This window comes from Mesoplodon bidens (genome assembly GCF_964165515.1).
Source record: "Mesoplodon bidens genome assembly, chromosome: 18".
Taxonomy (NCBI): domain Eukaryota; kingdom Metazoa; phylum Chordata; class Mammalia; order Artiodactyla; family Ziphiidae; genus Mesoplodon; species Mesoplodon bidens.
In genome coordinates, this window is record NC_138175.1 from 7,306,531 (window position 1) to 7,318,712 (window position 12,182).

Here is a 12,182-nt window from a genome sequence, read left to right on the forward strand (position 1 = left end):
TTTAAAATGGAGTGAGGTGGAAGGTTTATGTCTTTTATTCATCCCTAGCTGAAAACAGGTAATGACATCAACACCTGAGCTTGTAGAGGTAATGCTGGAGCCAAAAGGGGCTTGCTTGTGGCTGGAGGTGCAATAATTAGGCTCCAGTGGCTTCCTGGCCAACAGCCAATGGGGCACTGGCTACAGAGTCTGAAAACTCCCTCCGTGCAGCGTTCAATTCAGTGCCTTTTCCATCTAACCTTTCTTGAATGTTGATTTGAACATTTGCTACCATCGGGAATGTTCTTCCCTCAGTTGCTGGCTGCCAAATAAAATAGCAACTCCAACTCAAGGAATAACTAAGTAATAAGAGCAACCTGACCAAGGTGGGGCTGTTAGGTATATATTCAGGGCTTCATGGAAGATAAAACGCATTTCTTTCAGAAGCACATGGATAGGTTCCATGAGACCGGTAACCATGGCTTTTTTTTTTTCTTTCCTTAATTTTTGTAAGACCTGGCACCCCCAGACTTTGGCATAGTGCTTGGTGTATGGAAGTACTTGATAAACTTGCGTGGAATGGAGGGATGGGGTCTTTTGGTGAGACAGCATGGCTGGCTTTAAGGTACCCTTCAGCTAATTCGTGCACGCTAAACCCAGGATAATAAGGGGCAGGCGGAGTGGATTTCTAGGGCACAGTTCCATCCAAGTAAAGCCACCAGACTGACTGCTGGTTTGTGGCTCCCCAGCAGTCACTTGTTTCCCATAGTTCCCTTTTGTCTCCTAAGTTAGTTCTCAGTTCCCTCTGACCAAGTTGTGGCTCTTCGGACCACTCCCCAGCCCCCGCACACTATCCTCGCCTTGAAAAAGCCTTATTAAAGCATCACACTGTACAAATCATTAAACTGCATCTCAAGATGTAGAGGAGGATCATCTTGTCCTAGGTGGGTCTGCCCCTTTGTGGGTGGCCGAATCTGAGATTTTCTGTAGTTTCCTAAGGCTTCGCTCATGGCTCCAGAAAACTGGATAATCCAGAGAGCCTTCCCTGTATCACGCGGTTTAAGCAGTGAGTGACCTCTTGCCTGTGGACAGCTGCAGACCCGGAGCTTCTCTGTGGCTATGCAGCCAGCTCATAAGTGGACGGAGCAGGGGTGAGTGAGAAGCTGGCCGAGCCTTCAGGGGCTCTGATCAGCTCTGTAAATCAAAGGGGCCCCAAGATTTCCACCCTTGATCCCCACTGCCCCAGTCACGAAGCAAGTCTCTGTCTTAATGGATAGGCTCCACCCCCAGCCCCCTGTCATGTATGGCAGCAGGTCGGTTCAGCCTGCTGGTGGTAGTTAAAGTGCTTTGACCCGGGGCAGGGCTAGGGCTCTTCTCTGGGCCCTGGTAAATTCTGATGGCCTTAAGTGTGAAATCGTTTGCCTTTTAGTTCAAATCCTTTGCAGAATCTAATGAATTAATTCCTTAGAGATGGAGCTCATCTTCTGTGGAAGTCTTTAGGGGCCAGAGAAGGAATCCTCCTCACTCTACAGGTCGTGCACAGAAGCTTTAACCGATCAAGAGTTTCATTGCTTTTATTCAGTGAGGTTTGGAAACGAGACACCAAATGTGAGCAGGTTTTGGGGGTCCTCTATAGAGACTATAAGTTAAGAAATTGTCCAAGACGGAAAAGTTACCAGGAAATTACCCCAACTCATGCCACTTGGGTCGACTTCAGAAATGTCATCTCGCTGACAGGCTTGAGGAGAGGATGACCTCACACATGAGCATGTTCCCAGGGTCCGAAGAGAGTACACAGTTCTACATGCAAACACACGTGCACACACGACACCTTTACACATGGAGCCCGGATTCTATGAGTAAAACTTGCTGTTGCTGACTCTCTTCTCTCTTAACCTGAAATGAAACAGATTTCACCGTCATCCATTAGTCTAGGACATGGGCCACGTGCTGAACTCTGACATTTCTCTGTCCACACATGTGCAGCATATTTGGGGCTGGAGGGTACAGGGCAGAGTTGGAGAAGTGAGTCCCTGGCAAAGACACGTAACTTGCGTGGATCTGTTTCCTCACTGGTCATTGTGCTGGGGTCACTGCTCCTGTGTAGGTGTGGTCAACATGAAATGAAAATAACACGGGTAAGGAGTCTCCATGCTGTTTGCAACGGAGGTTGCTACTGGCATTTTCTTCATGATAGTTCTTGGTGGAGCAGGACTGTCTGGCATACTTGGCTGTCCCTCCTTACACGTCCGTAGCACAATTCAAAGCATCCCTTGTTGTGGAGGGGGAGGGATTCTGTCTCGATTTAGGAACCACTGGACTAGCCCATGCTTGGGAAGTCTAGAAGCACTCCTTCAACAGTAGTGGTTCTGGCTTATTTGCACTCTGACATTCAAGTGTCCCTCTCATGAGGACAGTTCAGCTTAGGGACGGTGCAGATGCTTAAGCTCTAACTGTAAGTAATTGACGGAGCAAAGAGAAGTGGAGTCAAGGGTATCAGGATTTCTAAAGATGGAGGCTTTCCCGCAGCCCTGACCCCGGGGCCCAACATCACAGTGGCTACAGGGTCTGCGGCGGCGGGGGCTGACCCACCTGCGGTTGCACTTCTCCTGGTAGAGCTGCAGCTGGTTCTCGTTGACGTTGAACTCTCTGACCAGGGCATCCCGGTTGGCGCTGCGCAAGTTCTGGTGCGTGTCGTACAGAAAGAGTTGGTTGTTCAGTTCCTCCTGCCGCCTCCGCAGCTGGCGGCAGGAGGAGTAAAGCTCCTCTTCGCTCTCCTGGGGAAGAGAGGTGAGAACAACCATGTGGGCACAGCGGCCTCCAAACCAGGGTGTGGGGCGTGGCGCCTGGAGGGTGTGAGGGAAGGGAGCACAGGGCAGACCTGTCATCTGCTGGGACCTTCCCAGAAAATCTAGGGCCTCTTTTAACCAAAGGTAAACCTGCAGTCATTTACTCCATGGGAAGCAAGCAGTTTAGAAACTCTGGTTCTCCAGGAGGGGGAGCTTTATTGTGAAACACTGAAATGACACATGCACCGCCCACTGATCCTGTTTCGTCATCAAATCTGTTTTTCCGTGGGTCTGTGTCACCTTCTGGCTCTCATCCAAATGCAAAGGCTCTGTGCTTATAGTGGAACACAGCAGGTGAGGCAGAGGGCAGCCTGGATGGGAGGTAGATTAGTGGTGGCCTGGGGGCTGGAATGGAGACAGCTAATGAGCAGGAGGTGCTTTCTGGGGTGATGAAAATATTCCCAGACTGGTCATGATGATGGTTACACAGCTCTGAATAGACTAAAAACGATCGAACTGTATACCTTTAAGTGGGTGGAATGTACGGTATACGCATTATAGCTCAATAAACTTGTCACCCCCGCTGTGGCAAAAGAGGCAGGGAAACATAGGCTATACCCCCAGAGATGGGCTTGTCACTCTGGCCAGTAACGACGACTCCCCTGTCACCTCCGCCCCCAGGCGTGTGACCCAAGCCAGCAGATGGGTAGCAGCCCTGGGCCTCTGGTCAGTGCTCTTGGTAAAAAGCAAGTTTCTTTTCTTGGGGATCAGTGGAAAAAGTGATGATTGTTTCCAGTTGCTAGCGGTCCCTTTGCTATCGCGTCGAGAAAGAGAGGGAAACAGAGCCACTGGGAGAGCACCTGGATCCAGCTATGACTGTAACAAGCCCTACTCCTAAACCCCACAGTTGTCTGAGCCAAAATATTCCCCCCATTATGCTAAGGGAAAAAAAAAATCTTATCGGGTAAGGTGTTTGTATTTCAGCATGGGAGGAGGAGGGTGTGTTGCCTCACTGATGTTTTTAAAGGTCTCTGTCTATTGTGCAAAGGATGGCTACTCAGGGGGTGGGTCTAGTGGCTGTTACCACTGGTGCAGTAGGTCAAGTGAGAGATTCCAGTGCTACAAAAACGGGCATACATATACACAAGTGGGCTTCTTTTGTCATTTATTTTTATAAAATGTGGCTCAGACCATAGCTTGGTCTGAAATTTTTTTCTCACCTTAACGACCTAACAAACCATCATGGATATCCCCGGGATAACAGGTAGAACTCTGACTTTGGAGAGTGGGGATAGAGATGGTAAAGGTTATTCTGGCCACTGGCAAAGTGCCGAGGAGTAAAACGATGACTGTCTTTGCACAAGGAGTGGAGGTAAAATGGGTAGTCCTTGGTAACTGATTCAGCGTACTGAGTGAGGCACTGGCAAGGGTCCATAGTGACTTCGCTTAAACGTTTATCCTTCCTCAAGGAGACCAGCTTTCCTTCCTATTAAAACTAAAGCAAAACAAAACGAAAGCCACACTGAAGTCTTAACACTGTACTACAATGGTCTCTTTTCACCTGCTCTCCGCCTAGAAGAAAACAACTTATGTTGCTTTCATATATGTAATGATGAGTAGCACTGACATAGATACACTACCAAATGTACAAGAGATAGCTAGTGGGAAGCAGCCACATAGCACAGGGAGATCAGCTCGGTGCTTTGTGACCACCTAGAGGAGTGGGATAGGGAGGGTGGGAGTGAGACGCAAGAGGGAGGAGATATGGGGATATATGTATATGTATAGCTGATTCACTTTGTTATACAGCAGAAACTAACATTGTAAAGCAATTATATTCCAATAAAGATGTAAAAAAAAAATACACCTTTTCCACTAATGCTTTTAAAATTGCAGGCCTTGTCTCCTTTTCTGAATCCCAAAGCATTTACAGTTGTGATATAATTTAGTCCTATGAGATACAACATACATTCAGAAAAGTACATAAAACATATATACAGTTTAGTGAATAACTATAAAGCAAACAGCTATGGAGACACCAGCAAGTCAAGAAACAGAGCAGTCTACTCTATGTACCCCTCCCAATCAAGACTCCCTCCTTCCCTCTTAGAACTTTGTGATAATTATTTCCTGGCTTTCTTTTGAGTCTGAGTTGTCACAAAAATTTAGTTTTTCTTTTCCAAGTCACTGATTATTTCTATTTTCTAATACATGTATCTTACCAATTTTTCTCACCATTGCTTCTTGCATTACATTCCTTCTTGCTTACCATGGTCATTCTTTTAGCAAACTTTATTAGTACTAAATTATCTGTCTTTGCATTTCTGAAAATACCTTCATTTTGCCCTCACTCTTGAATGGTAGCTCTTAGGATGTAGAATATCTAGACCCACAGCTGTGTGTCTAAGGCATTTTGAAGGTATCCCTTAGTCTTCAGGCTGCTATTGCTATACATGGAAGCACTGCTGTTATGTGTCAATCGTCTGTAGTTAATCTGTCTTTTCTTTTATAATTTTCTCTTTACCCTGTATTCTGCCATTTCAGTAGAATATGCCTGTATGTGGGTCTCTATACTGCTCTGTTTATAGTTGGAGGATGCTTGTCTCTTCAGTGCTGGAACATTCTCAGCCATGGTTATTCCAATGTTGGAGCTTCTCATTTTACGTTTTTTTTTTTTTTTTTTTTTGCCCTTTTAGTATTTTTACCTTGTCTTGCTGTATTTAAAGCAAATTCCCCAAACACAATCTTCACATTTATTCTTTCCTTAACTGTACCCTGTCTGTAATTTCCTACTTAATAATCTTTAAAAACTTTTTTCAGGACTTTTCAATTCGTCTTTCCAGGGATTTCTTTATTGGTCCTTTCATTCCTATCTTTTCTGATTAATTTTAAGAAGGGTGGTTCTTTTTAAAATCTGTGCATCCACTGGGTTCCCTTTTCAATTTTTTTTTTTAATTTCAAAGTTATTTTCAGATTCACTGGAGTCAATTCTCTTTTGTGCTTGTTAGCTATATTAGCACTATTTTCCTTGAGTGTTAAAATTTTAATGTGCAAGCTCATCTGGAATGGGACGTTTCTTTCCTCCCTCAGTCTATACACGGGCATCTGGTTTTCTGAATGCTCTAAATGGGGGACTCCCAAGGGCAGGGCCAGCAGTGTTACAGTGATAGTCTGGGGCTCTAGGTTCTCAGGAATACTACTAACCCTGTCTGTGTCCTGGCTGCAGGGCTGTATCCACTTTTATCCCATCCCCTCAAGCAAGCAGCTGACGGCTCGCCTAAGTCCTGGGCACCTGCCAAACCTCTTTTTATGAAGGGTGTTTCAGAAGAGTGAAGCCCACTGGCCCCAGGCCATCTATCTGTGTACAGCCTATGTACAGTCCCATTTGTATTAGCACACAAAAATGAAATACATAAATTATGTATCCAAACACAAGGAGTAATAAAAAGAACAAAAGGCTAAGGAAAGACTGAATCAGTGAAGATAAATTTAGAAATGGCTGAATTGGTAAACCCAAATACAAAATAAATACAAGAGCGAGGTGGTTTTGTGGGAAAAACACAAACACAGAGTCAATGAAGTAGATAATCTGTTATCTAAACTAATCTAGGAAGGTATGGAAGGCCAATTAGCCAAATAAAAGATAATAGGTATAGAACTACACATAAGAAGATGTGGAAGGAACCTATGAAATGGAAAACCAAGTGATGATGAAAAGAATAAATACGTGTGTGTATTTATTATAAGGCTCTTATATCTCCAATATATAGTAGATATATACACACATATGTTCTATTACAGAAAAGTAGCCCATAATAGAAAAATAATTATCCTGGAAGAAAATGAGAAAATTTTTATATCAGCCTCAGAAAGCTTCACAAATGGTGTCTTTGACATCTGTTGTATGTAGGTAGCGGTTACCTCCAATTCTATTCAAAATGTGCCATAGCTCTGAGAAAGAAGGCTTACAAGTAATTTATATGAAGCCAGCATAACAAAACCTGACCAAAAACTTCAAGGAATAGCAGTGAGAAAACCCTAAGTAAAATATTAACATGTACATTATAGAAGCACATTAAAGGATACAATCCTATTGTATTTCACTAAGAAGTTCTTTTTTCCTGCTCTTAAGATGACTGTTTCACACTTCCGCTCTCCCTAAATCTCCCCAGTCTCAGCTGATGGCCTTGCTTCGTGTTTCGTATAGATGAAATTACGTGGGAAATCTGCCCATCTCGGCTCCTTACCATATAGCCCATGGCTTTCCTCCTGCACTTACCCTTTCTCTGTCCTGCTTCGTTTCCCTTTTTCACTAAATCACCTCCATCAGCAGGATGCAAGTACATCTTAAGACGCTCTCCCTTCACCCCAGCAGCTAAGGACCCATCTGTCATCCCCTTCACAGCAAATGTCCTTGAATAAGTCATGTGCTCCCCATCAATATACCATCTACTCCCTCTTACGTTTTACATTTTCAGTTTTTATTAATTACATATGCACAGAGTTTAAAGAGCCAAGAAGTCCTGTGAGGATTATTACCAAAAAACCCAGCTGCCTCCTGGTTTACCACCCCCTGCCCCTTGATCCCTGCCCCCCAAAGTCAACAGTGGTTTCTTTTGATTATTAACTTCACAGTTAAATGATTTTGTTTTTCTAAAAAACAAAAACCAAAACAAAGCAAAACAAAAAAACCCTGCTTATTACTCCAAGTTCTTGGTTTTTCAGTTTTTAGGGATTATTTTCAGAGAGAAAGATTTGGCTCTTTTATCTTCCCCCATGGAGATAAATCCATTTTTGGTTATATCAATTTATGTTTACATCGCAATTTTATTATTATTCCCACTTTGAGCCCTTGAATCTTCTTTAACCCCCTGTTTTAGGTGGACGTGTGTGTGTATAATTTAGAATTTAAAATCCTTTAATTCTTGGAGAACACCTTTGGTAGTAAGTTTTCTCTGCTCTGTGACAAAACCTTCATGGAATTCTCCATCTTTACTTTTTTTCTGTTTGTTTTCTCCCCCCACTGATGCTTTTTCCTTTTAATTTTTTTATGTTGCCATTTTATACTTACAGAAAAGTAAGAGTACAGCAAATTCTCATACCCTGTGCCACCCTGGTCCCCAGGGTTACCATCCTGCACAACCACAGTATAATTATCAAAACTAGGAAATTAGCATTGGGGCAATACTGTTAACTAAAGTATTCGGTTTTCACTGGGTTTTCCATCCATGTCCTTTATCTGGTTCAAGATCCAGTCCAGGAACCCACATCACATGCAGCTGCCGTGTCTTCCAGTTTCCTCCAATCTGTGACATTTCCTCAGCCCCACCCGCCCCCCATTTATGAGCTTGACACTTTGAAAGAGTACTGGTCACTTGCTTTGTAGAACATTCTGCAGTTCAAGGCTTTGTCTGGTGTTTTCTCATGATTTGTTTGAGGTTATGCAGCTTTGGCACGAATGCCACACCTTCTCAGGAGGTACGTGATGTCGACACATTACTGGTGGTGACACTGATCATTTTTGGTTAAGATGGTGTCTGCTGGGTTCATCCACTGTAAAGCTCCTGTTTTTCTTTCCAATTAAATTTCCTAGAGGAAGGTATCAATAGTTTGAGACTATGCAAATAGCCTGTTTCTCCTCAAACTTTGACCCACTAATTTTAGCATCCACTGGTACATCTTTACTGTGGTGTTCCAATGGCGATTTTCTATTTCCCTCACTCCTGCATTTCTTTTCTTGAATGTTTATTTTTTTATTTTATTTTTTATGGAAGTATAGTTGATTTACAATGATTTCTGCTATACAGCAAATGACTCAGTTATACACATTTAAATATTTTTTATATATATACACTCTTTTTTATATTAATATTTTATATTAAACATTATGATTTATCCCAGGATTTGAAAATACTTCCCTGTGCTATACAGTAGAGGACATTGTTATTTATCCATCCTATATGTAATGGTTTGCATCTACTAATCCCAGACTCCCAGTCCATCCCTCACCTCTGCTTTGGCAACTACAAGTATGTTCTCTATGTCTGTGAGTCTGTTTCTGTTTCGTAGATAGGTTCATTTGTGCCGTATTTTAGATTCCACATATAAGTGATTATCATATAGTATTTGTCTTTTTCTGAGTTACTTCACTTAGTGTGATCATCTCTAGTTGCATCCATGTTGCTGCAAATGGCATTATTTCATTTTTTTATGGCTGAGTAACATTCCTTTGTATATATGTACCACATATTCTTTATCCATTCATCTGTCGATGGACATCTAGGTTGTTTCCATGTCTTGGCTATTGTGAATAGTGCTGCTATGATCATAAGGATGCATGTATCTTTTTGAATTATAGTTTTGTGTGGATATATGGCCAGGGGTGGGATTGCTGGATTAAATGGTAGTTCTATTTTTCGTTTTCTGAGGAACCTCCTTACTGTTTTCCACAGTGGCTGCACCAACTTACATTTCCACCAACAGTGTCGGAGGGTTCCCTTTTCTCCACACCCTCTCCAGCACTTGTTATCTGTAGACTTTTTAATGATGGCCATTCTGACTGGTATGAGGTGGTACCTCATTGTAGTTTTGATTTGCATTTCTCTAATAATTAGCAATATTGAGCATTTTTCATGTGCCTGGTGGCCATCTGTATGTCTTCTTTGGAGAAGTGTCTATTTAGATCTGCCCATTTTTTGATTGGGTTGTTGGTTTTCTTGTTGAATTGTATGAGCTGTTTGTATATTTTGGAAATTAAGCCCATGTCAGTCGCATCATTTGCAAATATTTTCTCGCATTCTGTAGGTTGTCTTCGTTTTCTTTGCTGTGCAAAAAGCTTATGTTTGCTTAGGTCCCATTTGTTTATTTTTGTATTGCCTTGGGAGACTGAGCTAAGAGAACACTGGTACGATTTATGTCAGAGAATGCTTTGCCTGTTATTTCTTCTAGGTCACTCCTGTATTTATTAATGGAATTCTTCTGTAAGGAAAAACTATCTCTTCTGTCTCATTTAATTATTATTTTTCAATTATTTTTTTATGGATGTATAGCTGATTTACAATGTTGTGTTAGTTTCAGGTTTACAGCAAAGTGATTCAGTTATACATACACACACACACATATATATTATTTTTCAGATTCTTTTCCCATATAGGTTATTACAACTTATGGAATATAGTTCCCTGTGCCATATAGTAGTAGGTTGTGGTCGTTTATCTATTTTATATATAGTAGTATGAATCTGTTATGCCCGAATTCCTAATTTATTCCTCCTACCCACCTTTCCTCTTTGGTATCCATATGTTTTTCTGTATTTGTTTGTTTTGTAAATTAGTTCATTTGTATCATTTTTCAGGTTCCACATATAAGTAATATATGATATTATTTTTCTCTTAGTATGAATAATCTCTAGGTCCATGCATGTTGCTGCAGATGGCATTACTTCATTCTTTTTTTAAGGGCTGAGTAACATTTATTGTTTATATATTACCACATCTTCTTTATCCATTCACCTGTTGATGGATATTTCATTTGCTTTCACGTCTTGGATATTGTACATAGTGCACAATGAACATAAGGGTGCATGTATGTTTTTAAAGTATTGTTTTCTCCAGATATATGCCCAGGAGTGGGATTACAGGATCTTATGGTAACTCTATTTTTAATTTTTTTGAGGAACCTCCATACTGTTCTTCATACTGGCTGCACCAGTTTACATTCCCACAAACAGTGTAGGAGGTTCCCTTTTCTCCACACCCTCTCCAGCATTTATTATTTGTAGACTTTCTGGCCATTCTGACCTGTGTAAGGTGATACCTCATTGTAGTGTTGATTTGCATTTCTCTAATAATGAGTGGTGGTGAGCATCTTTTCATGTGCCTATTAGCCATCTGTATGTCTTCTCTGGAGAAATGTCTACTTAGATCTTCTGCCTATTTTTTTGGTTGGGTGGTTTGTTTTTTTGATTTTGAGCTGTATGTCTCTCGTTTAATTATTAAACATTCATGTGTCCATGGGTTATAATCCAATATTATTATTTTGCTGCTCAAATTGTTCCAGCTTGGGCCTTTGGGAGATTTTGGTGTGTCACCATCCTTTCTTTAGCACTTCTTTATCCATTACTTACTGGAATTTGAAGATACTCCACGCTCATTTTATATTTTATCTGTCCCTACTCTGGAATTAAGCTTTTGTCTAAAGAGCTCTGATTTCTTTTACTGGAGAATGATATTTAGAAAGCAAGATGTGGGTGCTTGTGTGTGCTCATTGCTACTGGGGTGTCATTAGTTCTAGGCCCTCTCAGTAGATACAGCTAGGGTATGTATATATGTAGAGTAATGATGCAAACATTATGTATTTCTGCATACCTGTGTGTGTGTGTATTTTAAGTGAGCTTACACTGATACCTCTGATTTCAATCAAACAGTAACTTTGGAAGGGTTGGTGTATATTTCTCCTTGTTCAGGTGTTGCTTTATGTCTTCCAGTCTAAAAGCCCTATACCTTTCTTATTTGAATTACTCCTAACATGATGTTATAGTTTTTGTCATTATCAAGAATGAGATTTCCCATCTGTCCCTGCCTCCCATCCCACATTTCCAACTGTTATTTCTAGAATAGAGAAAAGTGAGTGACTTAATAGATACATGACAAATACACAAATCAGTCTCCTTAAAATTGGAGTCTGTTTTTTAAAGTATATAACCATAATTTGTGAGCAGATAATTTTATTGCTTTACCACACTTTATACTGATTGTTTCTTTGACTGGTTACATTTGTTACCTCTAAAGGTATATGATTTTGCTCAGTGTCACTAACTATACCAGGGTTAAACCACCCTTGCATTATTGGACTAAACTACTTACTTGTAATATATCATTCTTCCAGTAAATAGCTTTTTTTTAGAATTTTAATCTGTATTCGTAACTGACATTTATCTATGAGTGGGTGGTGATATGAAAGTTATACAGCTTCAAGACATTAACTGGAACATTTCCAGTTTTCTGTTGACTTCAGTGGATTAAAATTGGAATTGCGTTCTTTAAATCCAACTAGAACACAGCTGTTAACACCATCTAGATCTGATACCTCTTTTATCTGATAGGTGTTTTATTACCCTTTGAGTGTTTTTTGTAGCACTTCGTCTCCAAGTTTTCTACTGTTTCTTGACACAATTTTAGCCCATTCTTTAAGGCAACCATTTTGCCCTAGTTTTTCAAACTTTTTAATCTTATTATTCGGGGTTCAGTCTCCTTTTCAGTGTTTACTCTTGTATGCTTTTGCCTTTACTTTGTTCCTTTATTAAGCACGCAAAGAGTTTATTTAATTGATCTTTTCAATGAATCAGCATTTGTTTTATGTTTCCTTCAGTTGGCTTTTATCTTTATTATTACTATTTTTAATTTTAAATGAATA

General features: G+C 40.8%; 1 protein-coding gene across 2 annotated transcripts in view; it reads right to left on the minus strand.

Moving 5' to 3' along the window:
* Nucleotides 1-1,544: 1,544 nt before the first annotated feature.
* Nucleotides 1,545-12,182, minus strand: part of PLCG2 (phospholipase C gamma 2) — a 173,756-nt gene continuing 163,118 nt past the window's right edge. For both annotated transcript variants that reach the window (XM_081216340.1, XM_081216341.1), the window contains 2 exons: nucleotides 2,572-2,756; nucleotides 1,545-1,875 (listed from right to left, as the gene is read on the minus strand). In XM_081216340.1, coding sequence (XP_081072466.1) covers nucleotides 1,833-1,875; nucleotides 2,572-2,756 — 228 coding nt within the window. In that variant the 3' untranslated portion in view covers nucleotides 1,545-1,832. The remainder of the gene's footprint in view (nucleotides 1,876-2,571; nucleotides 2,757-12,182) is intronic.